Consider the following 14,145-nt stretch of genomic DNA (forward strand, 5'->3'; position numbering starts at 1 on the left):
TCTTACCACGGGGCCTCTGAGGGAGCTCAGTGAGTCAGAAATGGCCCGTGGCCAGTGCAGAGGGGGCAGGAAGAGAGCAGCAGGCCTGATGCTCAACAAGTGCAAGAGCAGCCCCTGGACTGGGGTCTAAGTTAGTTACAGCGACTAGTTTGGGCGAGGAGAGATTTGCCAGCAGTGAGCACAGCACCTGCCCCTACCCCCGACAGATAGCACTTGTTCATTGATGTGAACGGTTCTTTACCTATATTATTTCCTAGACTAACCACAGCAGCCCTGTGAGAGCTGGAAGGACGTTTATCTAGCTTCTAAAGTGCATCCTCATGGAATGGATTTACTTTTGGGGACATGCTCTAGTAGAGAAAAGATCAGATGGACATCATATAAGCCTATCTTGTTTCATTTTCTTTGACTTTCTGAAGGACATATTTAAAAAAACAAAGGGATAGAGATATGTTTTAAAATTTACATCTACCATCCAGCTTAATCAAATCTTAATATTTTGCCCTATTTCCTTCAGGTGCTTTCTAAGGAATGAAACATTACAGATAATATTGAAGCCCCTGAGTCCCCTGTGTGGTCCCGTTTCCCTCCCAGAAAAAGCTACCCTCCTGTATTTGTCACTCCTAGGCAATTATACTATCATGTTATCTATATTATTATTACATTACTATATTATACTATTACTATATATAGTAATATATACAGATGTATATATGTGTGCATATATATGTATATACGTATATATAGGTATCCATGAATAGTATGTGCCATTATTTTCATTATTCTGTATATTAAAATTTATATATGGTATATTATATTATCTACGATATAACATATGTATTGTCCTATAACTTGTGTTTCACTCGTTGCATTGTTGAGATTTACTTATGTTGATCATTTACCTGTGATGCATTTGTTTGAATTACTATATGGTATCCCAAGACGTAACTATATCTCACTGTGTCCATTGTCTTTTTGGTGATGAGTTATTTTTAGTTTTTGCTTTTAGAGCAAAGTGCCATTGTCTTGTTGGCCAGCATCAGGGTGAGGACTGGCCTGCTGTAGGTGACAGTTAGCCCCTCTGCAGAGTGATTGGAGGGCTCTGGGATGCCTCTGCTGCACTCATGATATCCCCCTGACTCCTTAGCCTCTTCCACAGAGCCCCAGCAAGATTCCCTCTTTGGATAAGGGCAGTTTCCTGCTTTAAATCGGAAAAAACAAACAGTCCTACCAGATGGAAGGTGTCACAAAATAGAGGAGTCCCAGGAGTGTTTAGTTATCACATCCCTCTCTCTTCTTACAAACGACTGGGAGCAGGGCCCTGAAGAACCACAGGTAGAGGACAGAAGTGCGGATGGACTGAGCAAACTTTCTAAGACATGCCGGTCCATGGCATCAACTCCTAGATGGGAAGAGAAAGCGGAAAACTGAAGTGTGACACACCCGAGACTCTCTGTTTACTATCGTTTCATCCAGATGCTCTGGGGGGCCCTGTATTACGGGCATATCAGTTGTCAGAACTGACCCATATTTTCAGCCGGTGGGAGGTTAATGCCTAACGCGACACATCACAGGAGAGAGTGGCCTGCAGACACTGCAAATGAGCGCGGCGTTTGGGGCCCCCGTTTGGGGCCCAGCCACAGCCATCTTCTCAAGTCTGTCCCTCCCAATAGGTGATAAAGAATTGATACAAGAAGTCCTTTTTGATGCCGTGGTGAGCGCTCCCATTGAAGCATATTGGACCAGTCTTGCCCTCAACAAATCTGAGTAAGTGGTTGCACGTGTCCCCCTTTCCTGGCCATTTCCCCACAAGCCGTCCGAAATATGGTTATGGTTTAAAGAACTAAAGTGTTTGGGGAGCTTGGTGTTAAAGTGCTTTAATTTTTCCCAAAGCTCCAAACCACAAGAGCTAGAGCAGATTAGCGGCTCGGGCTTGGGTGGCAAGCTCCCGGGTTTGACATATAATTTGAGCGTTAGCGTTACATGAAATTTGGTGTGCCGGGGTGGGGGACACTGGCGAGGGAGAGGGAGGCAGAAGGAGCACTTAGCTTCTTGCCCTGCATGGCCCCCTGTACTTCACAGTCTGGAGGGGACTTGGGATCTGGGCCAGGCCGGGTTATAAGTCAGACGGGGAAGTGAGAGCTCTGTTTCATGAGGGTGTCAGGATATAACCCTGTGGTTTTCTTTCTGTGGCAGAGGACGCAGGGAGAGGGGGCTGGGCAGTGGTAGCTGTTGTCAAAGTCTTCAGCAGCTTATCGATGTTATTATTATTTTACTAATTGAAATGGGTTATTAAAGATTGAAAATAGAAAGAAAAAGCATTCCTTTTTCCTTATACTTTCATGTCAGACATTAGTTACTTCTCTCTCCTTTTTTGTTCTTCGTTAGCTCCATTCATTCATTTACCTTGCCTTTTGTATATCCTCTTCTCTATCCTATCATTCATTCTGTTCTCATTGTCATTCCTTTATCATTCGTTCATCCATGCATCACCGATTGCATATCTGTTGTGTGCCAGGAGCTGGATTAGGTGTTGGTGAAATGGAGTAACTCAATCAAACACAGTCCTTGCCATCATGGTACCTGTGGTGTGTAGCATCCCAGATTATTAAGAATTTGATAACTGCTTTGAAAGAAGTGTAAGGACGTGCAGACTGTGACAAGACCTAGAGTGGAGATGAAAGACAGAAGGCCTTTCTGAGCAGAAACTAGTTCAAGGGTTAGGGAGCATTCTAAGGAAAATGGAACAACGTGTGCAAACGTCCTGAGGTACAATAGTATTTGACACATTTGAGGAATTTAAAGAAGGCCAATGGAACTGAAATATAGAAGGTAGGCTCGAAGATGTTGGCAGATGAGGGTGCAGAGGGGCTAGATGGCTCAGGACCTTGGGAGTCAGGTGAAGGATTTTGGCTACTATACTACAAGTGTTGGAAAGCCACTGAACGATTTTAAGAACATTTTAAGATGTTAAGAAGGACATGATCATATTTGCATTTTTAAAGAATATCCTCCTCCTGCTATGTGAAGAATAGTTTAATGGGATAAGAGCAATAAGAAAGGCTTCTACAGCATTCCAAGGGATTTGCCACTCAGACCAAGGCAGTGGCTGTGGCACAGAGAGGAAAGATCCACTTGTGGCATGCTTCAGAACCACCACCACCACCGCCGCCGAGGATTTGATGGTCCACTGAGTGAAGGGAGGGAGACTGAGCTCTCAAGGGTCATTCTCAGATTTACAACACGAATGCCTGTATAGATAGTGGTACCATTTCCTAGGGCAGAAGACAATGAAAGAAGAATTGGTTTGGAACTGAACGTGTCCATAGTGCTTTTCTAGATGTTTTAAGCTTGAGTCTCCCAAGTAGACAGTTTAATACAGGAGTCTGGAGCCCCAAAGAGAGATCACCATTCTCATTATACTTGGAAGTGTCCTTAGACTGCTTACTAACATGGTTCCTATTCCCTGGGAGGTTGGGAAAGAGTCAAAACCTTTCCAGCGATTGCTTTCTCTGGTGGATGTGGAAATGTTTCTTTTAAGCTCTCATGAAACTCAAAATCCCGTGCAAAGATTGCTGGTTCACTCCTAACACATGCTAAAGATTTCCAAAATGGTAGCTTTGCTTTGTAGTCCACATCTGTAACTGATTGGGCAGCCTGGCTTTCCAATTTGGGGAGGCTGCAAGCAGAAACAAATGCATAGTGTTGGTTTTTATTCACCCCTTAAATACTTAAAGGTAGTACCAGCCACTTTGACTACCATCAAAGATCAAGTAACCAAATTATCTTATATTGAAGGTGACATGGATAGTGCTTCGCATCAAATGGCTACTAGCATTTAGGGAAGGGAAGCAAACTCAAGAAACAGTATTCTCTTCATACTTTTATCACAGAATTAAATTATGTATCTGTGGAGAAAGACCACTCGCTTTTTGTGAAGAGGTAGGCATTGCGAAAATCCTCAGCACGCTCAAACGTATATGATATTTGCCTTGAAAGTTGAAAAAAAATTCCTTTAGTGGATTTTAAAATAAGTTTCCTTTGCCAAGGCCATTCTTAGGGGTCCTATGTGTGGTATCCTGCAGGGATTTGAAGAAGCCATTTCTTTACTCATCTCTTTGGGGATGGTGGTAAGAAGAAGGCCTGTGCTCTGGAAGAAGTTACAAGTCAGTGACTTCAAACAGCATAGAATTCAGGTCCTAGACATTTCCAGGCTGCAGGTCGCTGCAGACTTGACCCAGTGGCCCAGCTGGTACTTTCACTGATGGCAGATTCCACTAATGGTTTCAGGACCAAGAATGGACTTGGTAGATCAATGCAAAGTTCCCTGTGATGATTTTCTTCCTCTCCATAAAGCCGTTCCCATTCCGGTCTGCTCTTCTGACTTTACACTCAGAACCCTGAGATAAAGATGTACCTATTTAGTGTGGGGGTGCATTTGTTCATGGTGCTTTGGAGTTCTCAGAACTCAATGGAGTTCTTAGTTTTTCTTGCGAGAATTACCAAAAATGCTTTTGTAAGGGGTGAGTTTGCATTCCATGCTTGGTGCGGGTGTGCATATGTGTGTGTGTGTTTCTATAATTTCTTTTAAAATTTCAGGTTTCAAAACTGCTTTTTCATAAAGCAGTCCATGAGTCTTAAAATGCAAAAGCCATTCTCTCCTTACTGTCTGGACGCAACCCCCTGTTGTCTGCTGCTGTGTTTCAGGAACTCTGACAAGGGCGTGGAGGTTGCCTTCCTCGGCACTCGTACGGGCCTCTCGAGGATCAACCTGTTTGTTGGGGCTGAGCAGCTCACCAATCAGTAAGTAGGAAAGCTCCCCTGCAGGGGCCCAGGGAGCTCCTGAAATGGGAAATTCAAGGGATGCCTAAGCTTCTCGGTTCTACCAGCAGTAGAAACAAAATTCAGGCCACCCCAGGCCTGCTGACATGGTTCCTCTCTGTTCTACCGCGGAGGCCCCGGCGTGTGTGCTCGCCTGCCTGTTGGCCTTTCCGCAACCCTTTCTTCTTCATGCTTGCTGGCTTCCGCCCACTGTCCTGGAGTCCTCTCCCGCGCTGGTGAGTCACCGCAGAATCTGGCGACCCAGGGGTTGCTGGGGGAGCGGCCAGAAGGAGGACTCCTGATGGATGGCTCCAGGGCATTCAGCTGCTCCGCAGCTCTGCGGAGGGATTCCTGCCTGTCCAAGAATCAGGGTTTCAAGTCTGTTGTTTATTTGTTTGTGTGCGCTTTAATAAACCTCGGTGCCTCTGCACTGTGCCTGAGGGCCTGCAGAGCCCCACACCCAGGAGTGGGCAGTCCAGTGGGACACGGGTTGGACAGTGTTTCCTTGTGTTGCCAAACAGACCCAGATGGACAATGGGGAGACCGTCCAGTACCCAGATGTCCTTGAAATCACTGCGCAGTCTCTGTATCTTCAGAGAGCAACAGGGTCTTAACTCTTCAAACTGGTGTTGGACCAGAGCTAGTGTGGGCCTGGGAAGTCCTTTCTGGCCTGATTACTGTTTCTCAGTTTGTTTGTTTGCTTGCTTGTTTTTTTCTCTGAAGTAAGAGGCATTATTAGGCGAGGGACAAATGGAGTCCGAGATTCAGACAGTTTGCCAAGTGCGTGTGAGGAGGGTTCAGACGTTACTGTGGGCCCTCAGACACCCTGATGTATGGATACCTGGGGGTGAATGACAAGGCCACAGTCTGGCCACCAATCTGAAAGGGGGCAGCCCCACAGAGACCCGAGGAGGGGACACTCCTGTCCCAGCAAGCCCTGGTCAGCAGCGTTCTTGCCTCTTAGGTGAGGCCCTGACCCAACCATATGATCTTATAACACCGAGTCTGGTAAGTGGGAAATCAATAGATTTTTAGATGGTTCATGAACTGGCTTTTACGGCCCATTTGAGGACTCTTTCTCAGCATCTCAAATTTGTCATTTGGGAAGTTGACTACAGTTGTGACTTGATTGTTCCAAGCCCTCTTCAGCCCTTTAGCCCTGCTCAATTGTCTTTCCGGAGGGCAAGTTCCTAGAAGGACTAGAAATTACAAGATACACACCACCTTCTCCTTCTGGAACCTAGACAGAGGCAGAAGGAGATGTAGGCACTGACTTTCTCCTGCTCAAGAGGAAGGCTGTTGTTTGTATTGAGATAAAACAGACAAACCAGAAGAACAATCACAACAACAAGACAATGCATCTTGCTAGTCTGTCCTGTAGGTCATGCTCAGGATTGCTGGGATGAGCATCTCGCCCATCCCACTGGTTGCCTTTGCTCTGTGCCCCTGGAAAGTGGCAGTGATGATCTCCCTGGGTTCTTGTGAGGATCAAAAAAAACTGTGGATGTAAAACCAGTTTGAGAAACTAAAAATATCTGCAAGTAAGGGTTAGCTCTGCTCCCTGTGACACTACTGTGACCCAGAGTGAGTAGACACTGGCTATCCGGATGATTCTTCGGTTTTCAAGAAACTCATCCCATTGACTCATATAGAACTCAGAACCTTGAGTTCTATTTTTTTTAACGTTTTTAATTTATTTTTGAGAGAGAGAGCGTGTGGGGGACGGGCAGAGAGAGAGAGAGAGAGAGAGAGAAAGAGAGAGGGAGACAGAGGATCCAAAGCAGGCTCTGTGCTGACAGCAGAGAGTCTGATGAACCTGTGAGATCATGACCTAAGCCAAAGTCAGACCTTAACTGATAAAGCCACCTAGGCACTCCAAAAGTTCCATTGTCTTAGGGTCTTGTACCTGCCTACCCTGTCCAAGAAGACGGCATTTGTTAAGGTCCAACTGTCCAGATATACTCTTGGATAGGGCTAGAAAGCTTTTCGAATTTCTGTTTTTAAATAAGGCATACAGAGAAAAGTGCCAAGCTGTGGGGAGAGTGCTAGAGAATATAAAGTCCCTGCCGCAGAACTAACTGGTACTAGCATCAGCCTGCTGCACTGAGGTGCCACCTCCTGTCACCACCATGGAGCTTTGGAAGCACGTGGATTCTAGTCCGAGGACTCTGTCCCTGCCTCTGCACCCGTCAATGTCAGCAGTGAATCTTGTGCATTCCGTGTGGCCTCTTGGAACACCCGTAGCACACAAAGGCAGTCTAAGCAATGACTGCTTCACAGCTTCCATGTGACCCACAGAGAACAAAAGAAGCTCCCGAGATTTAAAAATCCCATATACTTGATGGAGCCATTTTCAGTTTACATACTGTATACATAACTCTGATAGAATCGCGGTGAGTGTAAGTTTATAGATGAGTAAATGGGGCTCAGAGATTCAGTGATTGACCCAAGTAATTCACCCAAGGTCATTCGTCTGCACCTAAAACCTAAACTGGTCTCACACAACACCACAACAGCCCCTAGTATCTACAGGTAGGCTTTCATCTTACCTAGAAAGATCTATCTTCCTGAAGAACATTTTCAGAGATTCTGTAGAACCAACTCTCTCCTTCTACTTCCTTCTGAATCACTACTTGGTAGTTATTAGAGACCTACAGGGTTTCCTGGCAACCAGACTCTCTCATGTGAACACCAAAGCCAATGGAGATCATGCCCTGCAGGCTCCTGCTCGCTGCCCTGGTGCCAGCGTGGTCTGGTCCTGGGCAGCAGCCACTGGGCACTCAGTAATGCCGTGTTCCAAGCCTGTCGCCTGCCTTCCTCAAATGTCTCCATCAGTCTAAGTGAAAACCACCTCACACCTCCTAACCAAGCTATTAGCCTCACCTTCCAGGACTGGAAAGGGGCCCCCGGTACCATTAACTGCTGCATGACAAGGGCACCTTCCTCCCCATAGTTATGTGCATCCCACCACCAAATAGGACTGCCACAAGTGAAAATGCTTGGTCGTGCCATGGCCCAGTGTGGAATACAGCTGTTCATCCCACCGAGGACTAGATAGCAGAGTCTCCTTCACACACCTATCACAGTCAGGTTTATGAAAAATCTCGTGTCTGATGGGGAAAAAAAAAAAAGCAAAAGGTCACATTTCAATATTTGTGAGTCCTATTGATTTTAGGATCAGGAAACATTACCACTGAATATATCGGTGCCAGGAGGAGCTTGTCTGTGACCTCAAGCCTGGAACTCCCTACGCCCAGCACTGAATAACTCAGAGGTCCATGCATCATCAGTTGGCCTTTTGAATGACAGCAGAGAGCCTTTACATAGGAACGTGGCCATACTGATGTGGCAATTTGAAAGAATTGAGAAATACTGTTTAGAAAAGTTTCAGCAAATTGCTTTTAATACTTGAGGAGCTCTTATCTGAATATGAGATTTGATTTATCATGTGATCATTAAGCACATGCTGAGTGCCTGATGAGTGCCAGGCCCTGGAAATGTCAAGAAAAATAATGTCTCTGCCCTTAGAGAGGAATTAGAACATACTAGTATAAGTTAGAAGGAGGTGTATTTCTATGCTGAGAACTTCAAGGGTGGCCTCCAATGGCACGGGCTTCCTCTAGGAGGGAGCTTTGCATCTTAGAAAGAGATCAAGAGATCAGTGCCTGGCCATACCCTAAAACTACAGAATGCTTTCCTGAGTTAGAAGACAATTCAAGTAGTTTCTAATAACCCAACTTATTACAACTTAGCATATAAATTCAACCCTGCTATAACGATGGAGAATATTTGAGTATTTCTCTCCATGGTCTGTGTGATCCAACTTCACACTGCAAACTGATGGATAGAACATGGTGCCATTTCTGGTTCAATCAGTGGCCTTTTCCCTGCATACACATTGTCCCCTGATTGCTGTCCTTTCCATCCCTTGATTGCTGTCCCTTCCTGCAAGATCTCTGAAGACTGTGGACTAGCCAGGCAGTCATTTTCTCCCCCGAGTTATACTGTCTCAGCCAAGATGAGGCACTTGGGAGAGTAAACATGAGTCTTTGGAGATACGTGAAGCAAACATTTGCTGGAACTTGGGGATGTGTAAGTCTCTGTGAAGGGAGCCAAAATGGGAACCAAAGCTTCTTTCCTCAGAGACTTCAGGAGGTTTGGGATGGGGACATGACAGAGCAGGTAAGACCAAGGAAGGAGAAGGCCATGTGAGAGACCAAGGCTGTGGGGCAGGAACTTGCTAATGTCTCTGTGGATTTGTGTGGTGGGTGGGATTTGAGGCACACTGTGAAGGGATATGATTTTGAAAGGAAGAAACGGGGAAGAGAGTGTGGGTAGGCCTCAGGAGAGAGAGAAGCACTGTGGGCAGTGGGCGCAGGAGGCTGGGCAAGGTAAGGGAGTTACAGACAGCTGGAGAAGTCCTGTTGGCTGGAGAGCAGGTGGTGGAGGGAGGGAGGGAGCAAGGATATCCACAGGGCCCACTGCTACCTCTGTTATACTTTTTCTCAGAAGAGTGAAATCTACTTAATTTGATCTTTCCAAGGATATGTGATCATGTATGGATTGTAAGGCAAGACAGCTTTCCGACTACCCTTTCTTTGGTCTTGTGATACGATTTCTGGAGGCTTTGCTTGCTTGCGTTAGATGCTAAGATGATTCGTTCACTGGATGTACTAGGAAAAATTATTTCACCCAAGGACAGTCTGACTGCTGGAGTTCTATAGGGTAATTCTGAGCCATCTGGGGTGCATGACGCTACACAGATTCTCTCTGCACTGAGAAAGCCAACACTGTTTTCACCTGACAAAGGTGGTTGGGACATACCCACATCCGGCTTTTCCTTGCTGAGTGGTGCCATGATCCTTCTCCTCCCCCACCTCCTCCCTCCTCCTCCCCGTCCCCCTCTTTCTTCTTCCTTTCCAGTTTTATTGAGAAATAATTGGCGTATAATTGTATACGTTTCAGACGTCCAGCATGATGATTTGGTTTACATATATTGTGAAATGATTACTGCAGTAGGTTTACTTCACATCTCTCATCTCATAGAGATACAATAAAAAGAAAAGAATAAAAATTCTCCTGGTGATGAGAACCCTTAGGAAATATTCTCTTCACAGCTTGATTGTAGGTCACACGGCAGTGTTAGCTGTAGTCCCCAGGTTGTCTTATAACCTTCTTGTCATTCCCCATCCCCCAACCCCTGCCCCTTGTAACCACAAATCTGATCTCTTTTTTTGAGTTTGGTGGTTTTTTGGTTTTTGCTTGTTTGTCTTTGTTTCTTTGTTTTTAGCTTCCACATGTGAGATCCTACAGTGTTTGTCTTTTTCTGTCTGACTTATTTCCCTTAGCTTAATGCTTTCAAGTTCCATCCATGTTGTGGCCAATGGTAGGATTTTCTCATTTTTGTGGCTGAATAATATTCCATTGTGTGGAATGTGTGGTATATATGCCACCACTTCTTTATCCATTCATCCTTTGATAGACACTCAGGTTGTTTCCATATCTCGGCTGTTGTAAATAATGCTGCAGTGAATGGAAAATATCTTTTTGAGTTAGGGTTTTTGTTTCCATTGTATATATTCCCAGTAGAATTGCTGGATCAGATGGTAGTCTTATTTTTAATTTTTTGAGGAACCGCCATATTGTTTTCCATGGTGGCTGGCTGTACCAATTTATGAAGTGCACCAGCGTTCTCTTTTTTCCATACCCTCACTAACATTTGTTATCTCTTATCTTCTTGGTGATAGCCATCCTAACATGTGTAAAGTGATATCTCATTTTGGTTTTGATTTGCATTTCCCTAATGACAAGTGATGCTGAGCATCTTTTCATGTTCCTGTTGACCATTTGTATATCTTCTTTGGAAAAATGAAAAGGTACGTTGCTCACTTTTTAATTGGATTATTTGTGGTTTTTTGACATGTTCTTATTCCTTTCCATTTCCAGGGATTTCCTGAAAGCTGGAGACAAGGAGAACATTTTTAACGCAGACCATTTCCCTCTCTGGTACCGAAGAGCTGCGGAGCAGATTCCAGGGAGCTTCGTCTACTCCATCCCGTTCAGCACAGGTGGGGGTCCTTGTTAGAGTTGGGACTCTGTCTGTCTGGTCCTGCTGGCCCGGGCATTGCATGCGGAGTGTAGTGGGGGCCATCTGAATGCTGGAGGGAGCCAAGTTCTGTCTTGAGGGCCAATGCTGAATATTGGCCCAGCACTGAACCATTGACCTGTTTCATAAATACAATGGCCCCAAGTAAAATGAAGCTTTTCCTTAACTGAAGTGTGAAAAGAGCATTTCACAAAGCAGGACTGGTACTTTTTACTGTGTGGAATTTGAATACAAACATCTCAGTAGATTTTTTTTTTTAATGTTATCATGGCCCCACTTGGAGAAAATTCATGCAGACATAACATCCTTTGCCAGAACTTTCAGTGAATCACATCACTTTGGAGGCCCACAGTCCCCCCATCAGAAACTAAATTGATTCAAATCAACATGCAGGAGTGAGCACTGAGATTTTTGTGTAGACTTGTGATCTCCTGACAGAGGGCTGTGGTGACCCAGGAAAAGCGCATAACCTGTGATTTTTCTAGTCCTAAGATTTTATATTATAAAAAAACTAAGGTTGCCTCCCTCCAAAAAAGAACTGAACACCATCTTATTTCAACCATGTTTAGAAGCAAAACACACTGAACATACTTTTCGATTGTCCTTGGCTTTTTCTTGTCTCACGCAGCTGATGGTTTTTGGTGCTCATTTTGTGGAAGGCTCTGACTGTGCCTTGTAGCAACTTCAGAGATGAATAAGACCTAGTTCTATAAACTTGGATTGCTTTAGACAGTTCAGTCTATACTTATGTTTTATATTAGAGCCACCGTATTAGTCTTTTTCAAGCATTCCAAAATCAGCCCTAGTGGCGGTTTTCTGGTGCTTAGTGTCAAAGCCCCTTCCTTGGTTCTTAGCACTTGCTCATTTCCATGAATGAAAACATCTTCAGAAAGAGTGCTTTCAAAATTTGCAGAAGACACGTTGGCAAGAGTTATCTAATAACTAGTTGCATGGACTCGTTAGGAAGAGAGTCTCTCATTCATGAAGATATTCAAGGAAAGGCCAAATGTTACTGTAGAAATTCCCTGAGCAGGTAGAATTTTAGAGGAGATTATCAATTAGTTTCCTTCCAGGAAAAACTGAAATTCTTGGAGTCTGTACTCCTTTGTACCCATGGCCACACACACGTGTGTTCTCAGATACAAATGTCCGGGTGACTAAGACTCTTTCTTTATGTTTGTTTGGATGACTCTTTATTGCTGAAAATACCAACCGAGAGAACAGTGAACTTTCTCATTCTGCTGCAAACCTGTCAACGTCTTCTCTTATCATGCAATCTCATGCTCCTTTCTTTGTCTTGGGATTCTAAGAAAAAAAAAGAAAAAAAAGAACTTAGCTTGCTAGATTTGGACTGGAAGCAAGCATGAAGTTCTTCTTTTCCAGCAGGGTGGATTTTGCTCAAAACTGGACAAAGAAAAGGAGCAGTCAGAAAAAAGAGCAATCCCCGAAGTGTTCTGTGTGTGTGTGCTTATGAATGATGGCCCCTTGTGTGGGTTTCTTCTTTTACTCTTCACCATTTTCCCTACAGAGACTTATGTCTGGGAAAAACAAATTCTGGCTAATTGAGGCTGTTGTAGAATTGGTTTTTGGCAAGTGGGGTTGTCAAAGGAATTTACCTTGTTCGTGATAAAGTTAAGGATGACTTCACATCTTAGGAGATTTCATTCTTCCTTTTGGTTCGGAGAATGTAACATCACCAAGTACAAGTGTTATGATGAAGCTGTCTTATTGTTTCTACCATGTGTTGATTACCTGCACACATTGGAAAACAAGCTGGTTTTTATTACTGCTTAGGCTTGAGCCAGGAGAAGGTTCTCAGTTGCTTCAGTCATAAGCGTATTCAAATTCAGGTCTGCCCTCTCCATTTCCCAGTTCATATTGGATTCCATTCATGGAACACCTTTTATAAGGCAAGCATTGTGCTAACAATTATCAACCAAGGTGGGGGGGGGGGGTTGAAACCTGTGCTCAGGGTCTTTTAATTTATGGATATTGGAGCCATTGTTAGTAATTGAAAATGTCTTCATACTAATGCCTTATTGTTACCACATTAATAAGAGTTTGGAGTAAGGATTGAATTCCAAGTCTATCCCTGATTGGAATGGTTTTGCTAAGAAAAACTGGTCTTGAAATTAGAATTTTATAAATCAGTAAAGTTGTAACGAACAAACCAAAACTAAAGTTCCCAACTTGTAAAACAGTTTCAAAACTTTATCTCCTGTAGCTCTCCACAGCCGTATTTAGAGAGGCAGTGTAAATACGATCACTAACACAAGTAAACACTGTAATTAGTAACCACAAATCACAAGAGAAATGTGGTCCCTCCAGCGGTGCTTAATAATTTTTATGTGAAGAGGCTGGACACCCCCCCGCCCCCAGTGTGGCAGTCATAACTCAGTGCACTGATTCCTTCAGCTGACAGGACTGTCTACACAGCACCTGTGGCCTAACAGAGTTGGCCAACTCTGAGTCTGGGAACCATGCACTAACACAATCTGCAGAATTGGTGGCCATGGGCCATATGATTACTCTCTTAACCTGGGCACACAACCATCTCCATTTTTGTTGTGATGGTTTTTCTTCTTTCAGGAATAGTCAACAAAAGCAATGTGGTGACAGCGAGTACCTCCATCCAGCTCCTCGATGAACGGAAATCTCCTGTGGTAGCAGGTAAAGGATGGATTTCAGTCAATTAATAGAAATAAGCATGGCATCCATTTATCTGGCCAATGAACTGCTTCTATGCAGCGTGTTTATTCTTCACAAAATAAGTTTTGAAAGGAACCAAAAGCTAACACGTACTTCTTCCTTAGCTTGGTGTTATCTTCACCAATTCAGGATTCTGACTGGTTGTGTTTGTTGTGACAACAAAAATGTTTCCCAGTACTCTTATTCTCAAACCAGTAAGAAATTGTTGGTGCATGCAGAGGAGAATTTCTTGAAAGTTGGCAGTGTGCTCATTTAAAGTAAGCTCCATATCTCCCACTGCTACATCATTAGGATAACAGTGGGCATACTAGGCAATTGTGGGTTTGTTTTAGGCACACACGAGCCGAAATGTGCCTTCTCTGGAGAGCCTGAGATTTTTACCTCTCTCATCCTGCTGAGGAACTGAAGTTAAATGTATCTGTAGGTGCCGGGTTTGGGACCAGGCGAACACCAAACCATTTCATGATGGAGGGTCTTAAATTGTCAAAGAAACCCTGGCTCTGGCTTTT

The 14,145-nt window shown here is 44.2% G+C and overlaps 1 protein-coding gene across 1 annotated transcript in view; it reads left to right on the plus strand.

Annotated features, from left to right (window-relative positions):
- Positions 1-14,145, plus strand: part of CACNA2D3 (calcium voltage-gated channel auxiliary subunit alpha2delta 3) — an 863,383-nt gene that overhangs the window by 693,588 nt on the left and 155,650 nt on the right. The window contains exons 24-27 of the mRNA XM_030307036.1: positions 1,674-1,767; positions 4,708-4,803; positions 10,768-10,889; positions 13,517-13,597. Of these exons, the coding sequence (XP_030162896.1) occupies positions 1,674-1,767; positions 4,708-4,803; positions 10,768-10,889; positions 13,517-13,597 (393 nt within the window). The remainder of the gene's footprint in view (positions 1-1,673; positions 1,768-4,707; positions 4,804-10,767; positions 10,890-13,516; positions 13,598-14,145) is intronic.

Source organism: Lynx canadensis, chromosome A2 (genome assembly GCF_007474595.2).
Source record: "Lynx canadensis isolate LIC74 chromosome A2, mLynCan4.pri.v2, whole genome shotgun sequence".
Classification (NCBI taxonomy): domain Eukaryota; kingdom Metazoa; phylum Chordata; class Mammalia; order Carnivora; family Felidae; genus Lynx; species Lynx canadensis.